At 35.1% G+C, this 14,709-nt stretch overlaps 4 protein-coding genes across 5 annotated transcripts; 2 read left to right on the top strand and 2 right to left on the bottom strand.

Annotated features, from left to right (window-relative positions):
* Window positions 1–669: 669 nt before the first annotated feature.
* LOC106317919 (protein RALF-like 22) lies at window positions 670–1,277 on the bottom strand. The gene has a single exon (XM_013755731.1). The coding sequence runs from the start codon at window positions 1,205–1,207 to the stop codon at window positions 857–859; it is 351 nt and encodes a 116-aa protein (XP_013611185.1). The 5' UTR covers window positions 1,208–1,277; the 3' UTR covers window positions 670–856.
* A 3,177-nt stretch (window positions 1,278–4,454) lies between these two features.
* Window positions 4,455–6,025, top strand: LOC106317920 (40S ribosomal protein S21-2). Of its 2 annotated transcripts, XM_013755732.1 has the most exons (3): window positions 5,312–5,361; window positions 5,457–5,589; window positions 5,795–6,025. In XM_013755732.1, exons 1-3 carry the CDS (start codon window positions 5,312–5,314, stop codon window positions 5,858–5,860), a joined length of 249 nt encoding a protein of 82 aa, XP_013611186.1. In that variant the 3' UTR covers window positions 5,861–6,025. The 2 variants fall into 2 exon arrangements, 1 of the variants encoding a protein (XP_013611186.1); XR_001265243.1 differs by lacking the exons at window positions 5,312–5,361; window positions 5,457–5,589 and adding an exon at window positions 4,455–4,526.
* A 1,105-nt stretch (window positions 6,026–7,130) lies between these two features.
* On the top strand, window positions 7,131–7,925 carry LOC106317918 (probable histone H2A.5). Its single transcript, XM_013755730.1, has 2 exons — window positions 7,131–7,411; window positions 7,498–7,925. The coding sequence occupies exons 1-2, from the start codon at window positions 7,190–7,192 to the stop codon at window positions 7,735–7,737; spliced, it is 462 nt and encodes a 153-aa protein (XP_013611184.1). The 5' UTR covers window positions 7,131–7,189; the 3' UTR covers window positions 7,738–7,925.
* A 685-nt stretch (window positions 7,926–8,610) lies between these two features.
* LOC106317917 lies at window positions 8,611–12,211 on the bottom strand. Its single transcript, XM_013755729.1, has 2 exons — window positions 10,974–12,211; window positions 8,611–10,737 (listed from the first exon to the last, which is right to left on the bottom strand). Exons 1-2 carry the CDS (start codon window positions 12,097–12,099, stop codon window positions 8,765–8,767), a joined length of 3,099 nt encoding a protein of 1,032 aa, XP_013611183.1. The 5' UTR covers window positions 12,100–12,211; the 3' UTR covers window positions 8,611–8,764.
* Between the last annotated feature and the right edge of the window lie 2,498 nt (window positions 12,212–14,709).

Genomic DNA, 14,709 nt, shown 5'->3' with positions numbered 1-14,709 from the left:
CACTTTAAGTCAGCTTCTATGTAATTGGTTTCTGTAATAGATTGGTTCATCATGTTCCATTACTTTTGTGTGTCTTTCTATCAAAGGTTAAATACTTCTTCTGTTAAGTCACAAAAATATTTTTTTCTAAAAATTAATTGTAAAATATAATTTAAAAATCATTCAACCAATTTTAAAAATACTGTAAAATCTAATTGTTTAAACATTTTTCAATAAAATCACAGCTAACATAAAAAAATGTCAAAATGTAATATGTTTTGAAACACAAAACTTTATAAAACATCATGTATTATGAACGGATTGAGTAAAATTTAGACAAAAAGAACTATATCAAACTTTTCTATCAGTAATCATAATTTATCAGCTTTACTCACATTAACAAAACCATTCGTATTGTCCTATAAACATGCATTTCGGTAGCAGGTAAAAGTCATTGCCTAGACGTTATGATCATTATCCGGTTAAAAGCATCTTATAGAAACAGTTCATGATATAGATTCACTGATCATTATCCATGTTCATATAACCATGTAATATTTACTAAATGTTTCATTTAGTTAGAGGTAAAAGGAAAGCTAGTTGCCCTAGGACTAGTAGTAGTAATTAACTAAAGAACAAATCTACATCACTCTCCTCGTAAACATACAAAGCAAGTACCTATTTCAATCGACGAGATTCCGAATTAAATGTGCTTAAAACACGAAAAACATAGGTAAACACATGTATAACAATGTTTAACAAGTTAACAACGAAACCATCACATCCGTCCCCGTCGGTGAAATAAGTATAACATATATAAAGCATAAAACAAACACAAACAAACAATAACGAGATAGCAAAACAGGAAACTCAAATTTCAACGTCTGCACCTCGTGATTGTGCTGCATCCGCGGCTGTAAGGGTTAGCCTGAGCGCCACGTTGGCAGTTGTAGTAAGATGCGCCGCGTCTGGAACAAGGAACACTGTTCTTCCTCATCGCACCATAGCTAACGTACTTCTTCGAGGCTAAAATGCGCCTACTGATCTCAGAGTCGAGTCCAAACTCTTCTTCTTCCGGTATGCAATCTGCGATTGATCCTCTACAGTTAGAGGACGATCCGGTTTGGACCATGAATCCTAATGCGTCTTCGTAACCGTTGGCATCGACCGTCGCTGTCACGATCACGAGAATCGCGACTAGGACGTAGATCACACGAGAGCTCACCATTTAATTTCCTTTCAGACAAGGAGGGCTTAAGGGTTGGTCTATTTAGTCTCTCTTGTAATTAAAGGAAATGACTTAGAATAGACATCTTCTTGGTTTTATTCACTGAAACACCATTCGCTTTTGATATTCTCTTTGGAATATTTTTGGTATATACAATTTAGAAAATGACTTGTTGCTTTGCATATACGTGTTGGATTAATAAACATAGGCTAGGGTCATCGTGTTACATGTATATCACTAGTGCTCGAAGGGTAATCAACCGGTGACTTATTTTTGTTTTTGTTAAAAAATTATATAGAACTTCAAAACACGCCGACAAAATGTACACAATGTCAGATTGGTAAGAAGTAGAACCAAGGGCATGCAGTGCCCGCTCAATGGTTTCATGGGCACTAAGACGAAAAAATAATTTAATTTCTAAATTATTATTTTTTTAAAAAAAATTAGATAGATATATATTTTTTAAAATACTAAAAGTATTTTTTAAAATAAATTTATAAGAATAAAAAAAAATGTTTTCATATAAAAAAATACTAGGGGAAAACGGATTGTCCCGGGGCGGTCGCACCGTTTGCCCTCCTATATAAGCCGGCCCTGAAGGCATGGTTTGGCTGGAACTGGTTGACTCGTTTGTCAAATTTTTCTATCTCCACCGACGATTTGACCAGTCTCCGTTAAAAATACCTCGATCGCGTTGGGCTAGTTTATATGTATTTTTAAGAAGTTGAATCCAAATGAAGACGTGTAAGTCACTCCTTTCTAAACACCACCACCTACACAACTACACGATCAATTCATCACTAGGGTTGACAAATTACATTCCAAACAAGCAAAGTAAACGATTTCTTATATAAGCATCAAAATAACATAAACAATGTGCTGTGTAAACTCTATTCTTGGTAAAGATCGATTAATTTTTTTCTATCAAACCTCTTAGTGAAAACATAATTCTGCCCAATGTTGTTCCAATGAGTTCTATTTATTGAAATATACACACTTTTTTTTAAAATGAAAATTATACATACATTCATTCATTTGAAGTATACATACATTAATTTGCATACAACACGTAAAAATCAGCGAGAGTAACAATTATTAACTGATGATTTGTTGTTTGAAATATCATTTTTTATTAAATATTCACATTCCACCAATACATAGGAGAACAAGATGATAATTGCTGGTTCTCTCACCAGTTCACAAACCATTAATATTATAGTATGCTAAATATGAGTATACTATCTAAAATACATAATCAAATACTTTTTGTCGGGGACTTTAGTTTTACTTTTAGGTGATTGGAATCTAAGTTAGAAGCATTATGTTGGCTTGATAAGGTGGGAATCGAGCTGCCGACACAATTATAGGTGTGCATAGAGCAAAAGTTTAAGAGGTTTTGTTGTGTGGTTCGTCCACATGCCACTTGATTTGGTATAAGAAAACTAGTATGAAATTAGATTACTGATATTTTTATATTAGTGGTATACACAAATTAATCTTTATGCAAAACTATTTCTTCTTGGTCTTGTAAAGCGGTAAGAGACACCGGAGATTAGGGGAAACAATAGGATTACCAAAGATATGAAGAATCTTGTTATCCACCTTTTAAAATATAGGAGTGTGAGAAAGAAGATGGATTAGAAGAGACAAGGAGGAGCCCATAATTTGTCAATATATAAATTATTAAATAATCCTAAAAGTTGTTCATGAATTTTATTTTGCCACAGAACTAGCAAACAAACATATAGATATGCAATTACTTTATGAAGAGACATTAATGGAAGAGTATGATTAAACCCAAGATTAATACTATAAACCAAAGCATTGGTTTGTGTTAAGTCACAAGTGTAATCATGATGTTTTATGTTGGTAGTTTAATGCAAAGAATTGAGCTGAAGGTAATGTTTCGATTTGGCCGTGGAAGTGAGTATTTGTTTTTAGCATAGATAAATCATTGATTGTTTGGCAGAATGTAATATTGTAAACATGGCCGGCTTGGAGCATGCTAAGTAAAACATTCGTAACAGGTCTCCAAATTTTTTTAAAAAAATTACATCAAATAGGTTCCAGAAAAAAATTATAGGCGGCCAAATTTGTAAATTTTTTTTTTATATAAAGCCACATGCCTCCAAAATTTCAAGGCCGGCACTGATCGTAAAGCAGTATAGTGTTGTTGTTGTTAGCTCTAGTTGTCTTTCCTTTTTTTAGTCCAAGAGTAAAGTTTAGTTCTAAAGGAACTCAAAAAAAGAAATGGTATCGAAGCGTAGTATAATTCTCACATGCAGTGCCAAAACTTTTTTATATCATTTAGCTATCGTTTTATAGGCACTTAAACCATGATTAACCACAATCTCTTAACTGAAGGTTTTTTAATTTCGGGTAAGAGACGGTTCTTAACTTTTAACTAAGAAAAGCTAGAAATCGTCTTTTAAGTAAGAGATATAATAGACGTTTCTTAGCCGAAAATTGTAAAACAATGTCAAATCATGAGTTAAGAACCCGAAATAAAAAACTGGGGTTAATCATGCTCTTAATAATCCACCTTTATTTTTCATCTCTATATTTTTCCTTAAAATATAAAACTTTATTATAGAAGTGGATTTGCTTAAATGTATCTCTATAATAGAGTTCTTCTATTTATAAAGGAGATTAAAATATAAGAATTGCTATTTTCATCTCTAAATATAGAATAAAAAATAAGATTTTTGTATATTTTTTTCTAAAATAAAAAAAAAACTATATTATAGAGATATACATTGGGCAAATCTATCTCTGTAATAGAAATTTCTAATTTAGAGATGTACATCGGAGATGCTCTGAATACAATGATAATTAGAGTATAGTATATAGATTAAGTTACATAACCATCCTTAATTTTTCTTTTGCTAAATATATTTGAAAGCTTAGCTATCAGAACTTCTCTAAAGATATTTACTTTATGGAATGCGATGGAGTGGTAAAATCCATTCACGGTGAAACCTTTGATATACTCAAAATTTTCTTTTCTTGGGATATGTATTTGAAGCCGTTTATGCAACCACATTAATTTGACGCGAGAGAAATAACCACTACGACTACGAGATAACTGCATGCCATGAACAAGCACATTCACATTCCTGAACCACACGGATCATGAAGTTGACCGATACAAATTTGCGAAACATATGGAGTTAAATATATATATGGGCCTTAACGGGCCACAGATTTTTATGGTAGGCCCGTTTCAAAACTTAGGGTTGTTGGCGAATATAAACGCTGCGGCTTCTCCGACAGGTCGTTTCTCTTCCGTTGCCGCACGTCCTTCGCTTCTCCTCCACAGGTAGGGCTGGGTTGCGGGTCAAACCCGCCCCGCTGACCCGCCAATCCGCGGGTTACAAAGTTTTTTTTTGTCAAAAAATCCGATCCGCACAACCCGCGAACAAATAAATTTGTACCCGCACCCGCCCGCTTAATTTTGCGGATAACCCGCGGGACCCGCGGGACCCACGGGTTATATTTTTATTTTAAAAAATATTTATTTAATTTAATTTTTATAAAATATAATATAAATAATATATTTATAATTAAAATTTTAAATATTTTAAAATATTTTGATTATTATTTTTTAAAATTCCCATATTTTCTTTACAAAATATACATTTTTACAAAAAAAAAATATATTTTTTTAAAAAAATGTAAAAAAAAAAAAAAATTGCGGGTTGGCGGGTACCCGCGTTTCAAAATCCACCAACCCGCACCCGCCCCGCATAAAATGCTCATAACCCGCACCCGCACCCGCGAATCAATTTTTCTAAATTGTTCGACCTCACGGCGGATCAAACGGGCCGGGGCCCGCGGGTAAAAACTCATATTACCAGGCCTATCCACAGGTAAAAAGCTTAAACACACTCTTCTTCGTTTCTGTTTGTACTGTTCGCGTGTTGGTGAATACTAGAGCTCTCTCGGTTACTATAAGCACAAGATGTTCCGTTAGATTTTGGCTGTCACTTGGATGTGATTATGATATCAGATTTGATTCCTTAATGTAGTTAATCGTTCTATTCTGATATAGTTGAGTTGTTTGGATTTAGATTGGTCTTACACTTGGGAGCTAAATCAATCAAGATGCAGAACGAAGAGGGTCAGATCACAGAACTATACGTTCCTAGGAAATGGTTAATACACCGTTTCTTTTTTTTTTATTATGATCCCCCTACTTGATCACTCTCATAGACACATCCTTACTAACGATTTGGTTATTGTTATACAGCTCTGCTACTAACCGGATGATCACATCAAAGGATCACGCCTCTGTTCAGCTCAACATTGGGCATTTAGATGCTGATGGCATCTACACCGGACAGTTCACTACCTTTGCTCTCTGCGGTTTTGTTCGTGCCCAGGTTTGTGATTCACTTTTATTATCTAATACACTCTATATGCTTTGTCCTTATTTCAATCAAAGTTACTAGCTTCCTAATTAAAAGCAGTTGACTTGTCCCTTAGTTGAAAATGTTGTTAAAAAATGTACAGCTTATTATCATCTTGAGCAAACACTGCAACTCCTGTTAATCATTAGTTAATTTAAAGGATGAACTATATTTACAGGGAGATGCAGACAGTGGCGTGGACAGGCTGTGGCAGAAGAAGAAGGTCGAAGCCAAACAAATCTAAAGATGCTTTATTAAGCTGTCGTTCTCCTTTGTTATTATTTAGTTAAAAGAAAGATCATCGGATGTACTGAAGTAATGATTTTTTGCTTGACGCTTGGTTATAATGCTTTTGCTTGTCATACATTTTTCTCTAGTGAGATACTATAAAGTATAAACCTTTCACATTCTCTAGTTCTCGATTTAAGGAGAGATCACCTATTATCAATGTAAACTAGAACTTGAGCCGCACACTCGTATGTATATATTTTTTCATTTATATATTTTTTATTTTATTTATATAACAAACTAAATTTTAAAATTATGTATAACTTATATTGTATATTGTATGCATGAGCATAAAAACCAAAAATCAAATGGGAACTGAACAAAAAAAAACGAATCCGAAAAATCAAACGGAAACTTAAAATTTGATTAAAATTTAGACTGTGTTGTACGTACATGTTATAATTATATACATAGAACCATATATTAATTTCACAGAAGATGCATTTTGGTTTAGTATAGTCTTGTATGGTTTGGATTTATTAATCAGCTTTTTCCACACGCTTATGATAATGTTTGTTTCCTGTAGTACAGGAAATTATTGTTGCCAAATTCTTTATTGTTTATAACTAATTTAGGAAATGATATAATAGAGGGAAAAGACATGAAAATCATTAAATTAAAGTATAAATCTATATTTGTATTTCTGTTTTAATAATATAGATGTAAACCATTGTCAATGTAAACCAGACCAAAATGCTATTATATTCTTATTATATGGTTAATCCAGCTGGAGCAGCCATTGATGTTGCTTTCAGGTGTTGTTGTGATGGAGCTTTAGAAGATAAGAGCATGATTAACCCCGGTTTCTTAGCCAGGGTTTTTAACTCATGATTCAACATTTCTAAGAAAAACTAAGAACCGTTTCTTAGCCGAATCTAAGAATTCAAGTTAAGAGACTGAAGTTAATGATGGTTAAGAGCTGACAATCTTTTAAACTCTTCCTTCATCAACTTTTCATACTTACCGCACGTGTAGTAAAAGATTGTTTAGCTCGTGCCGGGGGGGGGGGGGGGGGGGGGTTCTTCCTATGCGGCTCCCACGTGTAATAACTATATACGTCGACTCATTGAGAACAAAATCATCATCATCGTGCAAGAACAACCGTTGGATCAAAAGCAACGAAAAAACAATCTGAGCGGGTAACTTCATCAACACTCGGATTGCCAGCGTGGCAATAGATGGTATATAATAACTATATATAGACACACATTCTCGAATGCGACTTTATCCAAAATCGTAAACCGCCACTAGACCGGAAAAGGAAAAAAGCTTAGTTTTGTTTCCGATGGAGTCACCAGCAGCAGCAGCAGCGAAGCCGGCGAGAGGAGGAGCAGGAGGAAGAAAAGGAGGAGATCGCAAGAAGAGCGTCACCAAATCCGTCAAGGCTGGTCTCCAGTTTCCCGTCGGCCGCATCTCTCGCTACTTGAAGAAAGGCCGTTACGCCGTTAGGTACGGCGCCGGCGCTCCCGTTTACCTCGCCGCCGTTCTCGAGTACCTCGCCGCGGAGGTATAGTCTTAGAGAAATGGATTTCGTCGAAATGAAATTAGAGTTTTTTGGATTTGATTGATTTTGACCTAAAATCTCACTATTAGGTTTTGGAGCTGGCGGGGAACGCAGCGAGGGATAATAAGAAGAACAGGATAAACCCTAGGCATCTTTGCTTGGCGATAAGGAACGATGAGGAGCTGGGGAAGCTTCTTCATGGAGTCACCATCTCAAGCGGAGGAGTTCTTCCTAACATTAACCCGGTTCTTCTCCCCAAGAGAGCTGCTGGTTCTGAGAAAGCTGAGAAGCCCGAGAAAGCAGCTGCGAAATCTCCCAAGAAGGCTTAGAATATTTGGTTATATCGATCTAGAAGAAGAACATCTTGTTTTTTTTATTTGTTTTAATGATTATGTAGGTTGTCTTTTGTATGTTTATCTCCGTTTGGTTTGTCTATGAATCCAATGGTAGATTATGTTATTAAAGCCATTTTGTAATGAAAGAAGTTACTTCTCGGTATCTTCTCAGTTTCAGTCTAGTGAAATCTATTAGATAAATTTCTTTCAAGCTTTCATACTTGTTATCCACTCACTGACAGAAATTGAAAATTTAATGACCTTTATTTTAAGACGAAGTCAGTGGCATTAATCATAGTAGTTTAGACTAACTTTTATTGTTTTGTTAGTTAAATATGGTATTTTATAACTTGGGCGGGTGCACTTGACTAGAGACATGTTGTATATGTAATATGTTTGCTCTTTTTGGGTTTTATTTGGGCCTAAACGAAGAAGCCCGTTAAAACTGAACTTGCGTACGGGACTTCCATGAGATTTATGAAAGTTGAAACTATTACGAATCAGGAGTTAAATACTCCCTTTGTTTCATAATACTTGATGTTTTGCCTTAGTGCAAAAAGATTAAGAAAACTACAATTTTCTAAAAAAATTATTTTAAAGATATAATTTTAAAATCTGTTAACAAATTATAAAAAAAACTGTAAAATCTAACTGGTTGAGCAGTTTCCAATAAAGTTAAAGTTAACCTTAAAATCTCAAAACTTCATGTAAATTGAAACAAAATAATCATTCTAAAACATCATCTATATTAAAACGGAGGGAGTAATTAAATTTCATACTATGTTAACCAAAGAGTTTTAAGTTCATTGATAATTGTTTATAAGAAAAACGTCAGTAGCTGTTTTTGTTTGAGCTGAGTGATGAATATGGGAGTTTGCAAAGATCCATTGTAATTCATGACTGAAACAAATAATAAAAGTTGACTCAACATCTAACACACAATATATCAACCAAAAACCAAACACGGATACTACAAAACAACAATACTTTTGATCTCTCAAAGGGCTTTGTTTGTTTTTTTTCACAATGGGTGGTAAGGAACATAGCCCAACAAGCCCGTCACATTAGCCACAACGTCGTTGCATTTCGACAAAAGGTTGAGCATTTGGTGAGAGATGTCTCCTGCACCAACCGCTGCGCTCGGACCAGGGAAGTTTTTGGAAGGTGGTGGTGGTGGTGGCATAGGTGGTTCGACATGGTCCACTGTTTTAATGGGTTTTGAGTACTGTGGAGGGAGAGGGAGAATTGGTGGCAATGTTGAAGGAGGAAGCTGAACGTTTTGAAACTTCTTACTAACAAATTCCATTCCAAAAGATGATGATGATGAAGAAGAAGGTCCATCGTTTCTATTTGGTGGCTCATTGGTTGCTTTACTCGAGTTTTCTTCACCGTCCAACATGAATTTGACTCTTGGGCGGTTACTGCTAGTGTCATCTCCCAGTTTCTTCAGGCAGGATTTGAGGTTGCTCTTTAATGGTGGTGGTAATTTCGGTTGATGACGTGGCGATGCTTGGTCTGGCATTTGGCTCTGTGGTTGTTCATCATCTTCCTTTGTGTTTTCTGGTTCTTGAGGCTCGGCTTTAGGAGCATCCACGTCACGTAGGAAGTACCTCACGTTCACGTTTCCAAAGAGAGAGTTGTTTCCCGTTGCATATCTAAAAGCAGTCTGTGCATCTGCTTTGTACAGGAAGACAACACGGCAGGTCGATGATTTCCAGAAAACCCTGATGGCTGATTGATCCAACAGCCCGAACCGACCAAACCTCGCTTTTAGCAGTGCAGGCGAAGGAAGAGACGTGCCTGGTGGAAACTTCATGACCAGCATTGTGGGTTCCACCACTTTTGCTGATGAAGCCGGTTTCTTCCCGGTTTGAAGTTTTGATGGTCTTGCTTGAACCGCACCGCTTTGCTCTCTTACTGGTTTCACACTGTCCTTTGCTTCTAGTTTGATCTTCTTCTCAGAAGCCATTGGTTTCAACTGATTAGTTTTCTTCAGCTTCTTAACTAATGGGATTTCGTCTTGACGATCAGAAGAGAGGCGTTTTTTGCCAGCTTTTGATGGGTCTTCGATTCTGTTCACAGACTTGCCAGGTTTTGAGAGGTTTGTGTCTCTGGCATTAGCATCAGAAGAAGATACAGACAAGCTTTTCTGGTAATTAAGTGAACGGAAACGGAGAAAAAACTTCCTAGCAGCTCCAAAAGAAACAACTGTTGAACCAGAGAAAGGGTCAAGAGAGAGATCTTGAAGATGACCCAGTAGCTTCGGCACATCAGCTTCCATATAGGTATGTAAGTGCGCTGAACCAAGCTGGGACAATTTCTTGGCTCCAGGCTCACCAGAAGATAATGGATGCTTTCTCTTTTTCGGAAGATTAGGGTTAGGCTCTTTCATCTTTTTCTTTTTCTTTACTGGCTCTGAAGGAGGATTCTCAGAAGTGCCCATTTCGCTTGAAGATCGTTTAGCAACTTTGAGTTTCTTGATTAGAGATCCTGTGGAACTCTTCCCTTCAGATGCTGAGGTATGAGAACCTCGAGGAGACTCACTCATAGGCTGGAGAGAGCTTCCAGCTGATCCAGAATCTGGTCCAGTCTCTTGCTTATGAGGCTCATGCTCTGGATTTACTACACTTCTTTCTTCCTTTCTCTCTGCTGATTCTTCAGCTGCATCCTTTTCTTCATCAAGAGAGAGCTTCGGAACAGAACTTTCTTTCCCAGGAATAGCTGCACTAGAAGAGTTAACATCCATGCTCACAATCCCTGGCTGCTCATCTTTCATTGGACTTTGAAGCGTTGACGCTCTTCTCCGTAGCACAGAGTCGCCCGTACTTGAACTTGCTTCAGCTTGGCCAAATGGAACAGTCTTATCACCAGCTTCATCTCTTCGTTTGAGAAGATACTTGTCTTGTTTCTTCGAATCCTTAACCTTTGTGGGGGTCTTAGAGCTCTTTGGTACACCTAGAGTTTCTGCTATCACCAGCGGGCCACTCAAGGGAGCTGGAGACATGAGAAGTTGGAAGAGCACATCAGCCACCAAGACAATAAACAACAGAGCAAACAAGCTGACCTTTGTGCTTCTTTCAAACATGCTAATGTAACGTATACACCGAGAAAGATATAAATCATAAAACTAGAGGATCTAACACTCACAAAACCACCAAGTTATATAATATCTCACACCTCTGTAACACATAAATGGAAAACGAACCATGATTTCTTAAAAGTGACAATACCTCGAGAGGGTGTTCTATTATGGGGTTCATTCAAAGTCACCGAAGTGCGCATAGACTTCGTCCCAAACGCCTGCGAATAAGTTTCATCAAACTCCTCAAACACCGCCTTCCTAAAAGCACAAACCACCGCTTTCTTCTTCAAAAAAGCTAAACTCTCTTCAACATCATCACGCTCCTGAGGCGCTAAAGCCAACTCCTTCACAAACGAGAGAGCCTCAACAGGCGAAAACTCATCCCTCGCTTTCATAATCTGCTCCCCAGAGTAAACCCCTTGAACCTCGTAATCCGGAACATCAACAGTAAAGTAATCATGAACATTAGTAGCCCTAAAGTTATAAGGATTCCTGCATTTACAAGTCAGCCCAAGTGCCGACCTTCTACTAGCCTCGTCCACAGCTTCCTCAACCGCTCTCACAAAGTGCTTGGCAGCAGTCTGGTGCGCCTTGTCGGATAAATGAGGCTCGAAGGGGATAAGCTCAGCGGGATCAAACCATCCGTAGCTACTATCACCGAAAAACGCTACTAGGACATGGTCCACTCTCCTCATGCGGCGAACGGAGGGAGAAGCGAAGGCTTCGTTGAAGATGTGACCAGGCCACCAAGGATGAGACTTTACTTTCCCCCACACCAAATCCCCCACTTGGAACCCGTAGCTCAACGCCCGGGACACTCCGGAGCCCATCTTCTCGCTCGCCACGTAATCATCGAACTCGGATAAGAGGGATTTGTAATCCGTAACGGAAGGTTTCTTCTCCAAAGCTCCTCCTCCTCGCTTTGCTTCAACGAACGCCACGTCATCAGCTCCGGATCCAAGCTCGCTAGATTGATCATCGTCGTCAGAAGACTTCTCAATCGCATCCTCCGTTTCGCTTACGTCATCTTCTTCTTCCTCCTCGTTACGCGTAACGAGATCGGCGTTCTCCGATCTCTCGCTCTCGGAAACCCTAGCGCAGCCACCACCGCCGTCGTCGTCGTCGTTAGTAAGCGATGAATCGAGCTCCGTGGGTGAAGAAGAAGAAGCTGCAGCATCCAGGGTCGAATCAACGTCGCCCGAGAGCGGAGGATTCGCCTCGGGATCTTCGATTGGATTCGATTGTTGGGGAATCTCTGCGTCTTCTTCGTCCATCGCGAACACCACAGCTTCGCAAAACGACGAACCCTAGAAACTTCAATCCTGAGAGAGAGAGATTATCCGTATCGGATAGCGGAGGAAATGAAAGAGACGGATTTGAACCTTACAAAAACATGTAAAAAGAAAAATGTAAATCGAGAGAAATATTTATACAGCAAGGGCCAAAAGACAATAAATAAAAAAGTTAGAAAAATAATTATTACGATTTACGACATAAATACATGATTATTATTTTAGATTGTTGTCGTCATAATATCTCTTATATATTGATCGAAAAACGTAAACATTTTTTTTGTAACCACGTGTCATCACTATAATGATTCTTAGGATCTTTAGAGAATATGTTTGTCCATCTAAATATATAATAAACTTTTTATTAAACTAACTATAAATACATTATTAATGTGCTTAATTATTTTCTTAAATAAAATTACGGAATTGTCTAATGTGGCTAAAGTATATATGACAACTAATGATTTTGAATATAAAAATTTGATAAAAATAAGTGTATCTTATATTATATTTGTTTTAATTTTAAACTATTAAAATAAATTAAACAACCATATTAACCATATAATAAAAATTTAGATTTTTTTGTGATCCATGGTTTAGATTTTTTTGCGAAAACTGTAAAAAATCTCACATTCAAATTTTGTGATCCATGGTTTAAATTTTTTGTTATGACATGATAAACATGATTACAAAATCATATAAATCAAAAATCTCAATTAATAAGTATTTAGATTCAAAGATATATAAATATTTATATATATATCATTTTAAATTAACCTATATGCCATATAAAAATACATAAATATTTTAATTCTGAAATTTACTTTAATTTTTTTTTAAATAAAAATGTATATATCATTTTTTTAATATTATAAATTATTTAAACTATTAAACCCACATTGAAATTTTATTATCAGTAATTTAAAGTTTTTGTTATAACAGATACAAATGATCAAAAAAACATATGAGTAGAAAACATCATTTAATAAACATTATTATTAAAATATACTATATATATGTTACTATCATTTAAATTTAATTATATACCATAGCAAATAGAAAAAAAATATTTTTTTGGATTATAAAGTTTATTTATATGTTCACACCAATTTAATTATATAATTAATAGTTACTAACTTTTTAATTATTAAATATATATTTATTATTTTATAATATGTTAAAAAATATAATACATAAAATAATTTATATATATAATATTCATTCCCGTAAGGCGCGGGTCTTAACCTAGTTTTTTTCTTTAAAATTGAAGTTTCATTCCATGATAAAATTTGTTTTAGATTTTGATTTATTTATCCTGGTTATCAGCCCTGTTCAAAACTACGCTAGGCGACGACAATTCCGGAGCTAACAAGTTACCCAAAAATTGGGGAGTACTCGGAAATTACGCGGAGCCTAGTTTTAAATATAAATATAAGATATTTATAATATATTCAACTGATTTTAAACATGATACATGTTCTTATACATAATTATATTAACTTTTTATATATAATTGAAACAACCTCTTTTTGATTCGTCGAACATTTAGATTATAATGTTTTGGTACAAAAATTCCCTAAATACCTAATTATAATTATTTAGTGTTTCAATTTTACACGGATGAAAAAAAAAATTTAGGCGGTGAACGCATGAATTAAGTAAGAATTAGGCGGTCAACGCAGGAATTAGACGGTCTTACGCGGATCCGCCTGACTACACAGATTTGAGATAAAAACTAAAGTTACGTATTTTCTAAATGTTTTTAATCATAAAATCATAAAATATATATATATATATATATATATATCCAAACTATTATTTTATGTTTTAAAAAAACATTTAGAAAATATTAAAATTTAGTTTCTATATTTTTATTTACGTAGCTAATAAAATTAATTCATTTATTAATCCACAGTTTACCCGCTGTCGATCTAGTGATCCATGAACCCGGTAAGTCGTCCGGTTCAAATGTCTGGGTCGGGTTTAAAAACATTGGTAAATACATTAGCTAATACAAAAATCTATACTGAAGTGTGCAAATCACAGCAAATGTAAACCTCTGCTAGATCTCGACCAGCGCAACCGCGCATAGTTTTGTTTTTATTTATTTTTATATAAACATTTTGTTTTCAATTCTAAATTGGTATATATTATAATGTAATATCAATTTTTAAAACATAGATAAGTTTACGGTATATTTTTTTATTAAATAGATTGTTTCAAACTTTCACATGTATTTGTATCTTCTTCTATATATATATATATTTGGATTATTATTTCATTATTAAAATCGTAACTATATATATAAAGATTAGTAAAATATTGTTTTATTGTCATATTCAAAGATATTGTAACATTTCACAAATTTAGAAAGTTTTTTAAAAAATAAACTTTTCGCTTCATAGATTTATATTATCGAGGAAATAATTAAACATTTAGTTTTTGTTTATTTTTTAAAATAAACTATATATTTTTAAATTTTTTCTTTAGTTTAAGGTAGTAGAGATTAATCATTGTTAGATAATATGATTTTTCTTATTTTAATTTTTTTTTTTATAATTTTAAAAGTTAACATTGACAAATATTTAAATA

Source organism: Brassica oleracea, chromosome C9 (assembly GCF_000695525.1).
Source record: "Brassica oleracea var. oleracea cultivar TO1000 chromosome C9, BOL, whole genome shotgun sequence".
NCBI lineage: Eukaryota > Viridiplantae > Streptophyta > Magnoliopsida > Brassicales > Brassicaceae > Brassica > Brassica oleracea.
The sequence above is the reverse complement of the archived record's forward strand: the minus strand, read 5'-3'. Positions and strand labels throughout refer to the sequence as shown.

Bases quoted from the DNA above. Each gene is read 5' to 3' on its own strand.
- LOC106317918 (XM_013755730.1), top strand. From the start codon at position 7,190: ATGGAGTCACCAGCAGCAGCAGCAGCGAAGCCGGCGAGAGGAGGAGCA. The intron at 7,412-7,497 runs GTATAGTCTTAG...TCTCACTATTAG, and splicing joins TCGAGTACCTCGCCGCGGAG to GTTTTGGAGCTGGCGGGGAA.
- LOC106317920 (XM_013755732.1), top strand. From the start codon at position 5,312: ATGCAGAACGAAGAGGGTCAGATCACAGAACTATACGTTCCTAGGAAA. The intron at 5,362-5,456 runs GTTAATACACCG...ATTGTTATACAG, and splicing joins CTATACGTTCCTAGGAAATG to CTCTGCTACTAACCGGATGA. The intron at 5,590-5,794 runs GTTTGTGATTCA...CTATATTTACAG, and splicing joins GCGGTTTTGTTCGTGCCCAG to GGAGATGCAGACAGTGGCGT.
- LOC106317917 (XM_013755729.1), bottom strand. From the start codon at position 12,099: ATGGACGAAGAAGACGCAGAGATTCCCCAACAATCGAATCCAATCGAA. The intron at 10,738-10,973 runs GTATTGTCACTT...TCATGTCTCCAG, and splicing joins TAATAGAACACCCTCTCGAG to CTCCCTTGAGTGGCCCGCTG.
- LOC106317919 (XM_013755731.1), bottom strand. From the start codon at position 1,207: ATGGTGAGCTCTCGTGTGATCTACGTCCTAGTCGCGATTCTCGTGATC.